This window comes from Bufo gargarizans, unplaced genomic scaffold, assembly GCF_014858855.1.
Source record: "Bufo gargarizans isolate SCDJY-AF-19 unplaced genomic scaffold, ASM1485885v1 original_scaffold_2037_pilon, whole genome shotgun sequence".
Taxonomy (NCBI): domain Eukaryota; kingdom Metazoa; phylum Chordata; class Amphibia; order Anura; family Bufonidae; genus Bufo; species Bufo gargarizans.
The window spans coordinates 109,872-124,932 of record NW_025334615.1 but is presented as its reverse complement, the minus strand read 5'-3'; the positions used below and the strand labels follow the sequence as shown (position 1 = coordinate 124,932).

The following is a 15,061-nucleotide window of genomic DNA, read 5'->3' as shown; positions in this document are numbered from 1 at the left end:
CTGCTTTGCCCCAAATCTGAGGGGCGAAGTGAAGGACGGCTAGCCGGATAGCACGCATCTCGCGGAGATTTGAAAAAAAATGCTGCTCCCGAGGAGACCAAGATCCCCGAACTGGGGATCCGTCTAGATGGGTGCCCCAGCCTACAAGGGACATGTCTGTAGTCAATATGAGCCAAACTGGTTGGGTCATAGACTTCCCTGCTGGTAGATGGAACCACCATCTAAAGGGAATTCCGGGTTTGGTTGGACAGGGAGCACAGGGAATCTAGCCCTGTAGGGCTGCCGTTCCATTTGTCTAAGACCTCCGACTGAAGAGGTCGGAGGTGCCATAAAGCCCAAGGGGCTGCATCCACAGCCGCTGACATGAGCCCCAACATCTTCATGAGAAAGTAATAGGAACAAAGAGGCTAAAAGAAGCCAATCATCCAGGTAAGGAACAATGGTCAGTCCCTGGAGTCTCAGAGCTGCTACCACCGATACTACCACCTTTGTAAAGATAAGGGGGGCAGATGAGATTCCGAAGGTGAGGGCGGCAAATTGAAAATGCCTGCGCATTCCTGAAATCTGGACCGCGATCCTGAGAAATTTCCGGGAGGTAAGCATCCTTGAGGTCCAGAGTAGCCATCACGTCCCCAGGGCTGAGGAGGTGGCTGACTGACCTTACGGTTTGCATCCGGAACCTGGTTCGACTTACGAACCGATTGAGGAATCTCAAATCTATGATCATCCGGAGATCTCCTGTCTTCTTGGGTACCAGGAATACTGGAGAATAAATCCCTAGACCCCTCTCCCCTGCCGGTACCTCCTCCAGGGCTCCCTTGGAAATGTAATCCTGAATATAGGTTTCCAGGATCTTTTGTCTGGCCGGCAAAAAACTGCGTGTGGCGATAAATCTTTCTGGGGGGGGAGAACGAGGTCTATTAGATAGCCAGTAGCTACTAAAAAACAAACAAAGGGAGTTTAACCTAATAGGTTAGCGGCACGAACCAGAGGAAAAAAGTCAAGCACTTTGAAAAGTTAGAAGCAATTCAGAAGATAAAAAAAACTCTCAACTGAACACAGGAGACTCTGGAGCTAGCTTGTTAAAGCAGCGCAGCCAGAGACAGACTGAAGCTAACAGGGAGTTTAAAAAGGGAAAGCTCCACCCAGGGGAGGGAGCCAGAAACAGGCCCTCCCCCAGAAGTCCCTGCCACAGTTATTATGTTTTGAAAACCATTACTGTGGAACAAAGAAATTCACTTTCCCCACCCCCGCTGTGGGACAAAAAAACGCCGGCTGGCAACCTAGTTTGTTTTATCTAACAAAAAAAAACCACGCCATGAGCCAAGAGACCAGAAGTGACGCCGCAGACGGCTGTGCGTCACTTCCGGTCATGGTGGCGCCCATGCCACGCCGGAATCGAAGCGCAGCCAACATATCCAGGAGGGGAGAGCCAGTGAAGCAACACATTACCCCCAGGTATCGCTAACCAAGGCCAGCTAAATGGGGGGAATACAAAAATAAGCGCATGAATAAGCGCTTAATCCTACAAAGAACAAGAGATCAAAATGAACTCAGAGTAAAAACAGTCTCTAATTCCCAGAGAGGGAGAGACTCGCCAGTCCACCTGTCCAAAGGACAGAAAAAAACACGGTGGGCTGGGGGGCGAACCCCTCCCTTTAGGGGAGCTGGAGTTCTTTCATTGGTTATTCTTTGGGCTCATTAAAAATTCCGCCGTTCCTACCAGTCCACGGGGGGCAGTTAACCCCATCTGTGCTGCTGGTAGGACGTAAGGGAATGCCCAATTTATACATAGTCCAGAGAACGAACTGAACTTCTCAATTAGGGTTATTGCTCTATATTCCACTGAGTCCATGTATAAAATGAGATCATCAGCATACAAACCTAACCGATCTTCCCTATTTCCCAGAGCTATACCTTTAAAAATATTATCCTGATGGATCCTTAATGCCAAATGTTCAATAGCTACCGCAAATAAAAGGGGAGACAGTGGGCACCCCTACCTGGTACCTCTGTATAATTTAAATGTTAATTACAGGGATCCATTAATCATAATATTCGCAGACGGGGAACTATACAGGATATTGACCCATCTGATGAACGCAGGACCAAAGCCAAAAAGCCTGAGGACTTGTACCAAGTAAGGCCATTCTACTGAATCGAACGCTTTGGCAGTATCTAACGCGGCCAAAGCCCATAATTTCCGGTCCGCACATCCCAGCTGAGCAATAACCTGTGCCCTTCGTATGTTGCTAGAGGTGGATCAGCCAGGAATGAAGTCAGACTGGTTTTCGTGTATAATAGATGATAGAGCTCTATTCAGTCTGTTCGCTAATAATTTGGTGAGAATTTTGTAGTCTAGGTTTAACAGCGAAATAGGACGATATGACCTGCACTTTAAGGGATCCTTATCGGGCTTTAGCAGGACTACAATGGAGGCCTCATACAGCGATTCCGGAAGCGCATCACCACCCAGGGATGTATTGTACATGCGCAGAAGCTGTGGTCCCAGGATATCCACATATCTAGAATACACCTCCAACGGTATCCCATCCGGTCCAGGGGCCTTGCCTAAATTTAACCCCGAGATCGCCTCGCTCACCTCCTCCAATGTAATCTCCCCATCCAACATCTCTCTATCCATTGCAGACAACTGCGGGTAGGAAACCTCCTGGAGGTAGTCCTCCAATGCTTGAGTAGAATACTGAGCGCGAGAACTATATAGGTCCTGGTAAAATTCCCTAAATCGGTCTAATATACCCTCTGGTTCAGATATCACTACCCCATTAGTGTCTGCAATGCGCAGTATTGGTGGAGACATATTGTTCCTTCTTACTACCCGTGCCAACACTTTGCCTACTCTGCTACCCTGTTCAAAGGTTTGCTGCTGCAAGAATAGCATCTTGCAATCGCTTTTCTCCTGTAGGTGGGTCATATAATGTCTTCCCTTCAGCATCCAGTCCCTCCTGTTCTCTTCAGTAGGATTAGTGATATATGCAAGTTCTGCATTTCTGCACTGCATGCCCAAATCCTCCTCCTTACGACGGGAACATTTCTTAATGTAAGAGATGGACGATTTAAGGCACCCGCGCAGGAAGGTCTTCAAAGTCTCCCACAGCAAGCCGGGGTCTGTGTCAGGTAAATTAACTGCAAGAAAGGTATGGAGCTGGTCAGGCACCCTATCATTTAGGGACATTAGAGATAGCCAGAACGGGTGTATGTGTTGCTTGGGTATGCGAGCAGCAGTGTAGGGGTTAGTGATCAAAGCCATTGTGGGTGCATGGTCAGACGGACCCTGAGGCCCATAATGTATCTCCCGCATTGCCATAAAGGTGCCAGGGGTGCCCAGGAGGTAGTCAATCCTAGATAAGGCTTCCCTAGAGGGAGTAAAGCAAGAGAATTCTATTCGATCCGGATACCTCTCCCTCCATATGTCAATCCATCCCACCTCAGACAGTAGGCGCTTCAAGGCCGTTTTAGATGAAAACCACTGGTCAGAGTTATTTGACGGGTTGCGGAATCTGTCTTTTGAGTCATCCATGAGCATATTAAGATCTCCCATGCTGAGAATCCCGGCTGATGGAAATTGCGCCGCAAACCCCGACGCTGTCTGAAGCAGCGAGAGATTAGCCGGAGGAGGGTTATACATGTTTAGTATCACATACGGCATTCCATTAATATGAGCATATACGAAAACATATTTCCCCTCTGGGTCAATACTTGTGTGATGTGGTTCCCAAAGAACTGCCCGGTGGATCAATAATGACACCCCTTTAGAATAAGAGTTACCATACGCACTTTCCACTCACTGAGCCCAGGGTTTCCTGACTCTCCCATTTCCATGGTAAGGTGTGTTTCCTGCAGCCCTAGAATATGTGGAGCATTACTACGGATATGTGAAAACACAGCCATTCGCTTCCTTGGCCTTCCCAAACCTCTGACATTCTAGGACAGTGATGGCTAACCTTGGCACTCCAGCTATGGTGAAACTACGACTCCCAGCATGCTCCATTTATTTCTATAGAGTTCTGAGAGCAGCCAAGCAAGGGGGGCATCTTGGGAGTTGTAGTTTTACCACAGCTGGAGTGCCAAGGTTAGCCATCACTGTTCTAGGACATCACTCTAAGATCCGCCATAGTGAATACCAGACATAGTAATAAGGATAGACACCCGGCTCCTGGGGTCCACTATGGCGAGGATGGTGGATGTTGTCATTAACACTCATTACTTGACTATTAGACATTTCAATAATAGTGTGTAACATAAGATATACTCTTAACCACCCAAACATTGGGTTAACTGTTAGGACATAATCACGTCTAGAATAATAAATGTGCATGGGGGACCTGCACGGTATATACAGGTGGAATCCCAGTGCAGGTGGAGTAGCTGGCTCCCCCCAATCGCAGTGATACTTGCCGGTTGCATGGGTACTGTCACAGCATAACGCCATATGGTTAACCCTCAGCGTCCTTGAGTCCACATAAAATGATGCAATATGTTACCGAACCATGAACTAGGGTAACCATGAGAAATGGGGGGAAAAAAAGGGGGTGTTCATAGTGCAGTCCTTGCAGGAACCTTTTCATCTCCCTTACGCATAACAATGGAGGCCTCATCTTCAAGCCCAATCATTTGGGAGGGGGTCGGCGGGGTCTCCCGGATAACCGGGCTCAGCAGGGTTGGAGAAGAAAAGTGATTTGTCGTCGTCCACGACCCTTAAACGTGCTGGATACGCCATTGAATACTTGAAGTTCAGCTCCCGAAGGCGCCTTTTAATGGAGACAAAGGTAGCTCGTTTCTTTCTGCAGGTCAGCGGAAAAATCTGGATACAGAGAAATATTCGCTGAACCCAGCGAGATGGTTTGTGCGACTCTGGCCTGCGCCAGAATAAGATCTCTGTCACGCCAGTTTAGCATGCGGGCTAGAAGGGGTCTTGGAGGGGCACCAGTGGGAAGTGGTCTGGCGGGAACTCGATGCACCCTTTCAACTGTGTATGCGGACGAAGAAACTGCATTGGGAAACACCTCCTTAAACCATCCTTCCAGGAAAGCTGCTGGATCTGGGCCCTCTGCCCGCTCTGGTATGCCAGTGATGCGCACATTATTGCGCCGCGCGCGGTTTTCAAGATCGTAAAATTTCTGGCAGTACAGCTCCACAGATGCCTCCACGGCGGCAATCCTTGCCGGTAATGGGCTGGTCAGATCCTCCAAGTCCGACACTCGAGTCTCGGTGAGCCGAACCCTTTCGCGCAGCTGATGCACGTCCTGGCGCAATAGGCCCAAGTCCACCCTAACCTCCTCTTTCTTCCCTGTCAGGGAGACCTGGCAGCCGGTTATGGCCGCCATTAGTTGTTGATGTGAGGTTTGCAGGGTAAATTCCGGTTCAGGCTCTGCATCAGATTGTGGCTCTGTGTCACCTGACTCCTGGTGCTGGCCGCTGAACCGAATGCATTCTGTTGCATTCCGTTCGGTTCAGTTTTGTCTGTATTGACATTGAATGGGGTCAAAATGGAAGCGTTTTCCCTGGCTATTGAGATCCTATGACGGATCTCAATAGAAGAATGGGAAAGCGCAAGTGTGAAAGTAGCCTTATGGAAAAAAAATATATAGCACTATATATCTGTCAGCAATATATAACTAAGCTAAGCAATTTTAAGGCCAAAAAATTATATTTCCTCATTTCCCTGGTTCTCTTCTGGCCCTTTGTTTACCTGCAACCATAACCATCTCTGAGGTTTTCCTCATGAATGTTTGTGCCCCTCCCCCTGCTCTGCAAAGGTAGTGCATACAAATGCTGTCCTAAGTGACATGTCTGCCTGATGGGATACTCAGCAGCATGTTGTATGAGTAGGACTACATGTCCCAGCTTTACAAGGACACTGCTGATACACACAGGATCTTCCCCCTACCTGTTTTTGTGCAATGCTCTGCAGAACTCCTACAGTCTGTCAGCTCTGTGTCTGCAGGATGAGAAGGGAAGATCCTGTGTCTCTTCACTGCCTGCAGCTACTCAGGAAAGCCTCCAGTCCTCTCTGCTGCTGAAGGGGTTAATGTTTCCTGAAGAAGAGAGAGCAAACACAGCAGCAGATGGAAGTGCAGGGGTGTGTGGCTAGCACAGTGACCTCTCGTGTACAGGCACATATCTGCTCTCTTAGGCTTGTGCACAAAACATCATCAGAGCAGGGAGTTAAAGGGCTTCTGTCACTCCACTAAACTCATTATTTTTTTTTTGGTCTCCCTACAATCCTTATGCTGCGATTTCTCAATATATATGGCTATTACACTGTTTGGTTTAGTAGTTCTATTAAAAAAAAAATGACTTTTATATTATGCAAATTACCTCTCTAGCAGCAGGTAGGGCCCCCTCCTCATGATGATTGACAGGGCCAGCGGACGCGCTCGTCCTCTGACTGGCCCTGTCTGCGTTTTAAATCTCGCACCGGTCTTCAGTTGGCGCAGGCACACTCAGAGGAGGACGCTCGCTCGGCCGCTCCATCCTCAGTGCGCCTGCGCTGGGTGTACATGTGACGTCATCGGCGCAGGCGCACTGAGGATGGAGCGACCGAGCGAGCGTCCTCCTCTGAGTGCGCCTGTGCCAACTGAAGACCGGCGTGAGATTTAAAACGCAGACAGGGCCAGTCAGAGGACGAGCGCGTCTTCTGGCCCTGTCAATCAACATGAGGAGGGGGCGTCATTATGAATGGAGGATGCGGCTGCTAGCAGCAGGTAGCCGCCCTACCTGCTGCTAGAGAGGTAATTTGCATAATATAAAAGTCAGTTTTTTTATAGAACTACTGAACCAAACAGTGTAATAGCCATATATATTGAGAAATCGCAGCATAAGGATTGTAGGGAGACCAAAAAAAAAAATGTGTTTAGTGGAGTGACAGAAGCCCTTTAAGCTGACATCACCGGTCATGTGACCCTCAGTGAAATCTGAGAATGGAGCCACTGCAGATAAAGTAGGTGCATTGTAAAGCTCTTACATTTACCTAGTTAGAAACAAAGAACAAAAAAAATAACTCGGACAGCCACTTTAATGTTTCAGCACATGTCCGTCTATGTAAAGATTTTAGAGTTTCAACATTATGAAATATAAACTGTATTCTGTGCATAATTTAATAAAAATCTATATCTTTTTTTATTTCCTACAGTTGATCAGAACACGTTGTTACAGGAACATTTGTTTTTATCACCAGATTGTGAAACTGAAGAGAATATCAAACATTTTACAGAAGAAATCCTTTTTGTTCCTAATGTACCCCCAGGACTTCTGAGTGTACATAAGTTCTCTGAGCTCTGTTATGGAGAGGAACCTTCACCTATTAATTCATGTAATGTTACACAAAGTAAGGGACATAGAAGTGATAAACTGTTTTCATGTTCTGAATGTGGAAAATGTTTTACCCAGAAGTCCAATCTTTTTAGACATGAGAGAACGCACACAGGAGAGAAGCCATTTCCCTGTGATAAGTGCGGCAAATCTTTTACTCAGAAGTCACATCTCATAGAACATCAGGTGTTTCACACTGGGGAAAAGCCATTTTCGTGTTCCACATGTGGAAAATCTTTTACACATAGGGCTATTCTTTATAGACATCGGCGAATTCACACTGGTGAAAGGCCGTTTACATGTGGCGAATGCGGTAAATCATTTTCTTATAGATCCTACTTGGTAGAACATCAGAGGTTTCACATGAGTGAGAAACCATACTCCTGTTCAGAATGTGGGAAATCTTTTGTCAAGAAATCTGTTCTTGTTAAACATCTTAGACTTCACTCAGAGCAGAATCAGTTTGCATGTTCAGAATGTGGAAAATGTTTTACCAAGAAATCCATGTTTGTTAACCATCAACGAATTCACACCGGGGAGAAACCACATATGTGCTTAGAATGTGGGAAATGTTTTGCCAAGAAGTCAGTTCTTGTTGACCACCAGAGAACTCATACAGGAGAAAGACCATATCCATGTTTGGAATGCGGGAAATGTTTTTCTAAGAAATCAGGTCTTGTGAAGCATCATCGGACTCACACAGGGGAGAAGCCTTTTCAATGTCCGGAATGTGGGAAATGTTTTTCTCAAAAATCGGGTCTTGTTAAACATCAGAAAATTCACACAGTAGGAAAGACAGTTTTGTGTTTGGAATGTGATAAAGGTAATGCATGTATCCATCCCGAGAGACATCATGGGATAGATGAAGAAGAAAGGCCATTTTCATGTTCAGAATGTGGGAAAGCATTTACCCAGAAAGCATATCTCGTTAAACATCAGAAAATTCATACTGGGGAGAAGCCATTTTCATGTTCAGAATGTGAGAAATGTTTTATGTTAAAAGATCATCTTGAGCGACATCAGAGAATTCACACAGGGGAGAAGCCATTCTCATGTTCAGAATGTGGGAAAAGCTTTACCCAGAAAAAATCTCTTGTTGAACATCACAAAACTCACACTGGTGAGAAACCATTTTCATGTTCAGAATGTGGAAAATGTTTTACACGGAAATGTCAGCTGGAGATACACCAGAGGAGTCACACAGGGGAGAAGCCATTTTTATGTTCAGAATGTGGAAAGTTTTTTATTCAGAAATCTGATCTCGTCAGACATCAGAAAATTCACCCAGAAGGGAGATCTTCAAAAACTGGCAATGGTGAAATTCATCGGCTACATGACCAAGATGAACGGCCATTTTTATGTTCAGAATGTGGGAAATGCTTTACCCACAAATCATATCTTGTTAAGCATCAAAAATTTCATACAGGTGAAAAACCATATTCTTGTTCAGAATGCGGGAAATGTTTTACCATGAAATCAGGTCTTGCTGAGCATCAGAAAATTCACACAGGAGTGAAGCCGTTTTCATGTCCAGATTGTGGAAAATGTTTTACACGCAAATCTCAACTTGAGATGCATCAACGAACTCATACAGGAGAGAAGCCTTTTTCATGTTCAGAATGTGGGAAGTGTTTTATCCAGAGATCAGATCTTATTAGACATCACAGGATTCACACATCTTCATGTGTCTCTAAAGTTCCCAATATCACCGTCTTGGATGGATTTACCATTGATCCTCTACACTCTCAAATGATAGCTACATAAAAACACAATTTTTGGGGGGGGTTTTAGGAAGAAACCAGACAACACCTGGGCTTACAGACCATTGCTTGACTAGCAGATTGCCAATCCAGTTCTCCCATTCGGGCTCTATTGGCCTGGCTGCTGCAGTGATGTCAGATCAACACCACATGACCGCTGCAGCCAATCTCTGGCCTCAAGCAGTGCATTGCTGAAGGCAGTGATTGGCTGCAGTGGTCATGTGTTGTTCAGATGACGTCACCACTGCAACCCAGTCAACAAAGCCCGGCTAATAGAACTGGAGCAATGATGCAGCATCTGCTAGATAAGTAATTCCCTATATCAGGGATGCTCAACCTGCTCAAACAGCCCTCCAGCTGTTGCAAAACTACACGTCCCAGCATGCCCTAAAAGCTTTAGGTTGTCCAAGCATGCTGGGAGTTGAAGTTTTGCAACAACTGGAAGGCCGCAGGTTGAGCATCCCTGGTCTATATTTTATTACAGGCATGCCCTGAGTGTTGTCCATTTTCTTCCTGAAATCAAACAACCCATTAAATATGGTTTGTTCACATGGTCGTTTTTTGATCCGAAGACGCAAGATAAAAATATCAATTATTGCGGCTGTTTCCAGATGGAAACTGAGATGCCATACATAGATCTGCGGCATGTACAACTAGAAGTCCAAGAGCCTCAGATTTCTTCTGTGGATTCCACCGGCATGTACCCGTTTGGATTTTTCTTTTGTGTGAACATATCCTAAGCGGGAAAAAGGATGTTAAGAATTAAAGGCTATGTACACCATTGGAGGCAATTTTTGTTTATGATTACATTTTTGTCATTTTCAGCTACAAATCATATTTTCTATTGGCCTTTATATAAAAAATATTGAGCCGTTCTGTCACAAAGGGTTAGCTGTTTTTCTTACTGTGTGACTGGTACTTTCACTTTGTGTAGATCATCTTATAAAATAAGAGCTAAGCAATAATGAGTGTTTATAATTTCAGAGAGGAGAGATAAGGAGCCTGTTGGCTCCTGAACTGACGGAAAAAAAGAGAAAATCCAGAGGCTGCTACAAAAAGGACTCCATATTTTTAAGGGCCAATTGAAAAAGATTATTTTTAGCTCCAAATGAGTTCAGTGTAATAATAGAAAAATGCCTTTAAGCTTGATTGACCTTTATCAAATCTGTAAAAGAGGAAAAACTGGTCTTATTGCTTGTAGCATCCACTGAGATAGCGGGCATCATGTCTTAAACTACTCTGGAATGAAAAAATTAGTGAAACTTTTTTTTCACAGTTTGATATTTTAATGGTCACTAACATTTCACACAACTCTGCATAAATCAGTAGTAGAGGTGAATTTAAAGGGAATCTGTTACCTGCTTTTACCATTTTAAGCTGTCACCATCGCTATGTTCAGAGGGGCGTTTTTTTCCTTCTTCGGTGCCCAGTGACGCCCCCCTGCAGTGCCCAAGAACGCCTCCTGATGCTCAAATAACCTCCCACAGCCCGGCAAAGCCCAGTGAGACTTTTGAGGCTGTTGCCCTTAGGAGCTTGATGATCGCGCAGGCCGCAGGCGGTACTGCACCAGCACAAGTTTTCTGGCCGCCGACAGGAAGAAGGACCGGGCGTTTCTAGAAGGTAGACGATGACATGGGGAGGGGACGGAACCGTTTGCCGGGCTGTGGGAGGTTATTTGAGCATCTTGGGCACTGCAGGGGGGGCGTCACTGGGCACCGGAGAAGGAAAAAAAACGCCCCTCTGGGCACCTTGGAGCTTCATTAGCATATCATAAAAAGCGCTTTTATATCAAAAGGACAAAATGAAATAAAGTAAAAAGAAGACTGCTGGAAATAAGGTACTTTAGTGAACATAGCGAATAGCGATGGTGACAGCTTAAAATGGTAAAAGCAGGTAACAGATTCCCTTTAAGAAACTATAATATCTGAAGAAAATGTTTGTTTCTCAACTTAACAGCTCTTTTACTACCTCCTAAACTAACATGGTCCAAGACCGAGAGACGGATTGTCAGCTCACTCATCTTCCCCTCTCCACAGACTTCTATGGTCAATATGTAATAGGATCTATTAATGAAATGACAAGCTACCCCTTGTTCTGCTCATCTTTGGGGGGTCTTGGGTGTTGAGCTCTCGGCAATCACACATTGATGGTGAAATCCTAGGGATATGGAGTAACATATACAGTATGTTGTGTGGTATAGATGCATTATTACAAATGAAAAGCACTTATGTCATTTTTTTTTCGTAGGGACTTTGGGGCAGTCGTTGCTGCCCATAGTGACTGACCTCGGTGTAGATTTTGTTTTACCAAAGTAGCTTAAAGGGGTTGTCTCAGTTCAGCAAATAGTATTCATCATGTAGAGAAAGTTAATACAAGCCACTTAATAATGTATTGTGATTGTCCATATTGTTTCCTTTGCTGGCTGGATTCATTTTTCCATCACATTATACACTTCTCTTTTCCATAGTTACAGACCACCCTGCAATCCATCAGTGGTGCTCGTGTTTGCACACTATAAGAAAAAGCGTCCGCCTCTCTGGTGGCCAGGACCGTGGGAGTGCACATAGGCTAGTTTTTTTTCCTATATTGTACAAGCACAGCCATCGCTGCTGGATGATAGGGTGGTTGTAACCATGGAAATGAGCAGTGTATAATCTGATGGAAAAATGAATCCAGCCAGCAATGGAAGCAATATGGATAATAATGCAAAAATTAGTAAGTGCCTTGTATTAACTTTCTTTACATAATAAATTCTATTTGCTGAAGTAAGACAACCCCTTTAAGAAATAAATTGGTTGCTATAGGTAACAATAACAGTTTTTCTTTCAGACTTTTTGGACAGATGAGGCCCCTTATGTTTTTTTCTTATGTTTATTTCATCTATTACTTGTATTTTAAGGAAGCTAAAATATCATGACCAGTTATGCACGCACTAATCTTCCATAAAAATGTATCACATATTAACACATATGTCTCTATACTATGTATTTTTTGCTATACAAATGTGCTATTGTTTTATGTAATCATACTCACCCGGAGAATGAAGGTAACGGGTCAATTTTACCGCAACAACAAAACCTATAAAACTGTGGCAGAATTGCATTTTTGTTCGAATTCCACCCATTTGGATCTTTTTTCCAGAGTTCCCACTGTCATATGCAATATTAAATGGTGCTATTAGAAAGTACAACTTATCCTACAAAAAACAAGCCCTCAAACGGCTATGTGACAAACAAGTTATGGTTCTGGGAAGGCAGGAAGTGAAAAATCACCGGGACCTCGAGGGATTAAAAGGGTTTTCTGAGACCCTTAAAACCCAGCTTGATTGTCACACATTACAGAAAGACCTAGATACACTGGCAGCATGGGCAAGAATGTGGAAGATGAATTTTAATGTAGATAAATGTAAAGTAATGCACCTAGGCACATTAATTGTATGGCTGTGTACACATTAAGGCCTCTTTCACACTACAGTTTTTTTTTTTTTCCTGTTTGCTGGCCGTTTTCTGCGTTCAGTATTCAGTCTGTATACGGAACTATTCATTTCAATGGTTCCGTAAAAAAAAAAAAAAAAACAGAATGTACTCCGTATGCATTCGGTTTCCGTATTTCTGTTTAGTTGAAAGATAGAACATGTCCTATTATTGCCCGCAAATCACGTCTGTGGCTCCATTCAAGTCAATGGGTCCGCAAAAAAAACTGAACACATACGGAATGTTCTCCGTATGTCTACCGTATCTGTTCCATTTTTGCGGAACCATCCATTGAAAACTTTATGCCCAGCCCAATTTTTTCAATGAAATTACTGTATATGCCATACGGAACAACGGATCTGTGAAAAACGGACCGCAAAATACAAAAAAGCCATACTGTCGTGTGAAAGAGGCTGAAATTGAATAAAACTGGGGACAGGAGAACATTTTTGGTAAATTTGGGATTTTTTCATTAATAAAGGTGAAGTATATTGACTCAAATTAAGTCATGAAGTACAATGGGTCACGAGAAAACACTCAGAATGACTTGGATAAGTAAAAGTGTTCCAAAGTTATTACCACTTAAAGTGATGCATGTCAAAATAATCCTGGTCACTAAGGTGCACAATGGCCCGGTCATTAAGGGGTTAACAGCAAAATTTACAACAGGTGTTTAATCCATGAAGTACCTAATTAATTTCCTGGTTCAATTAAAATTTGTATTTAAACAGTCCTCCTTATCATGTTCACATTTGGACATCATGAGACCAAGATGACCCCTAACCATTGATCAACAGTACCTCGCCATTGCAAGGCTTCAAGCAGGATGTTCTCAGACAGAAGTGGCCACTGAGCTTAGAGTGTCACAGAGTGTTATCAGCAAGTTGCAACAGAGAGACTGGAAGAATCACAAAAAGGTATAGAAGTGGACGTTCTTTGGCCACATCCCACACTGATGACTGCTTCATTGTGAAGAATGACCTGCGGAACCGGATGATGAATGGCAAACAACTCCAGGCACATTTAAGGGAGGTGAGAGGTTCCCAAGTGTCACGTCAGGCCATTTGAAACTGTTTACATCAGCGTAGTCTGCGTTCTAGACGACCTGCAAAGGTACCTGACCACACCACCAGGCACAGGCGCCGTCTTGAATGGATGAAAGTCAGTTCACACTGTGCCTAAATGATGGCTGCCAGTCATGTTGGAGATGTCAAGGAGAACGCTACTGTTGTCACCAGACGAGCCTTTGGTGGTGGTGGTATTACATTGTGGACAGGTGTGTCTAGTCAATACCGAACTGCCCTACACTTTGTGAATAGTACAGTGAGCCCATACTACATCAATCCAGTCATTGTGCCTCTGCATGAACAACATAGGCCTAATTTCCTCTTCATGGACAACAATGCGCCAGCTCATCGAGGTCGCATCATTAGGGAATGGCTGCTGGAGACTGGGGTACCTCAAATAGAGTGGCCTGCACTTTCTCCTTACCTGAATCCCATTAAAAATCTATGTGATCAGCTGAGTTGCTGTGTAGAGGCTTTTAACTTTACAAACTGCGAAGAAAAAAAAGGGGGGGGGGGGTCAGTCAGCACATCCCAATGTGCAGGTGCACGTTGCCATGGCTGAAAACACGAAGTAAAAAATACAATGCAATAGCACTCTGCAAACCAAATAAAGTACCAAAAAGTATTCTAATGCTATGCGTATTATGTAAATTAGAGATGTTTGGCAAATACATTTTGTACAAAATTATTTGGGCCCGTCTGCCACACGTCAAGGTAATCTCTGTAAGACGGGAACCTAACAGTAAATTCTACCTGTTATGTGCCATGATGGCTACTATACAATTCAGGGAGTGTAGGTTCCACATGCATGCTGGGTCCACCTTAATTTTTGTCATCTTTGGTGCAAAAATGGCCTCCATTAAATCCAGGGAAAGCAGGTACCAACATGCATGTCGAGCCCACTCCACACCTCTCCTGGTGCCAAATGGCCACCAATTTATGCAATGAGAGTCCACCCTTTACCTCCTGCATGCATGTTGGTACCTGCATTCCCTGGATTTAATGGAGGCTATTTTGGCACCAAAGATGACAAAAATTAAGGTGGGCCCAGCATGCATGTGGAACCTACACTCCCTGAATTGTATGGTAGCCATCATGGCACATAACAGGTAGAATTTAGTGTTAGGTTCCCGTCTTACAGAGATTGCCTCGACGTGTGACAGACGGACCCAAATAATTTTGTACAAAATGTATTGGCCAAGCAATTTACATAAGCATGGCATTGGCGTTAGAATACTTTTTTTCTCCCTTATTTAGTTTGCAGAGTGCTGTTGCGTTGTAAGTTTTACCCTTAACTCTGTACCTCAGAACCTCAATGACCTGAGAGCCACCCTTCAAGAAGAGTAGGATGCCATGCCTCAGCAGACAATAAGTCGACTTGTGAACAGCATGAGATGTTGTCAAGCTGTAATTGATGATCAAGGTC

The 15,061-nt window shown here is 44.3% G+C and overlaps 1 protein-coding gene across 1 annotated transcript in view; it reads left to right on the top strand.

Moving 5' to 3' along the window:
• Positions 1–10,491, top strand: part of LOC122923891 (zinc finger protein 432-like) — a 66,917-nt gene extending 56,426 nt beyond the window's left edge. Inside the window, exon 8 of the mRNA XM_044274744.1 lies at positions 7,157–10,491. Within this exon, the coding sequence (XP_044130679.1) occupies positions 7,157–9,099 (1,943 nt within the window). The 3' untranslated portion in view covers positions 9,100–10,491. The remainder of the gene's footprint in view (positions 1–7,156) is intronic.
• The last annotated feature ends 4,570 nt before the right edge of the window (positions 10,492–15,061 follow it).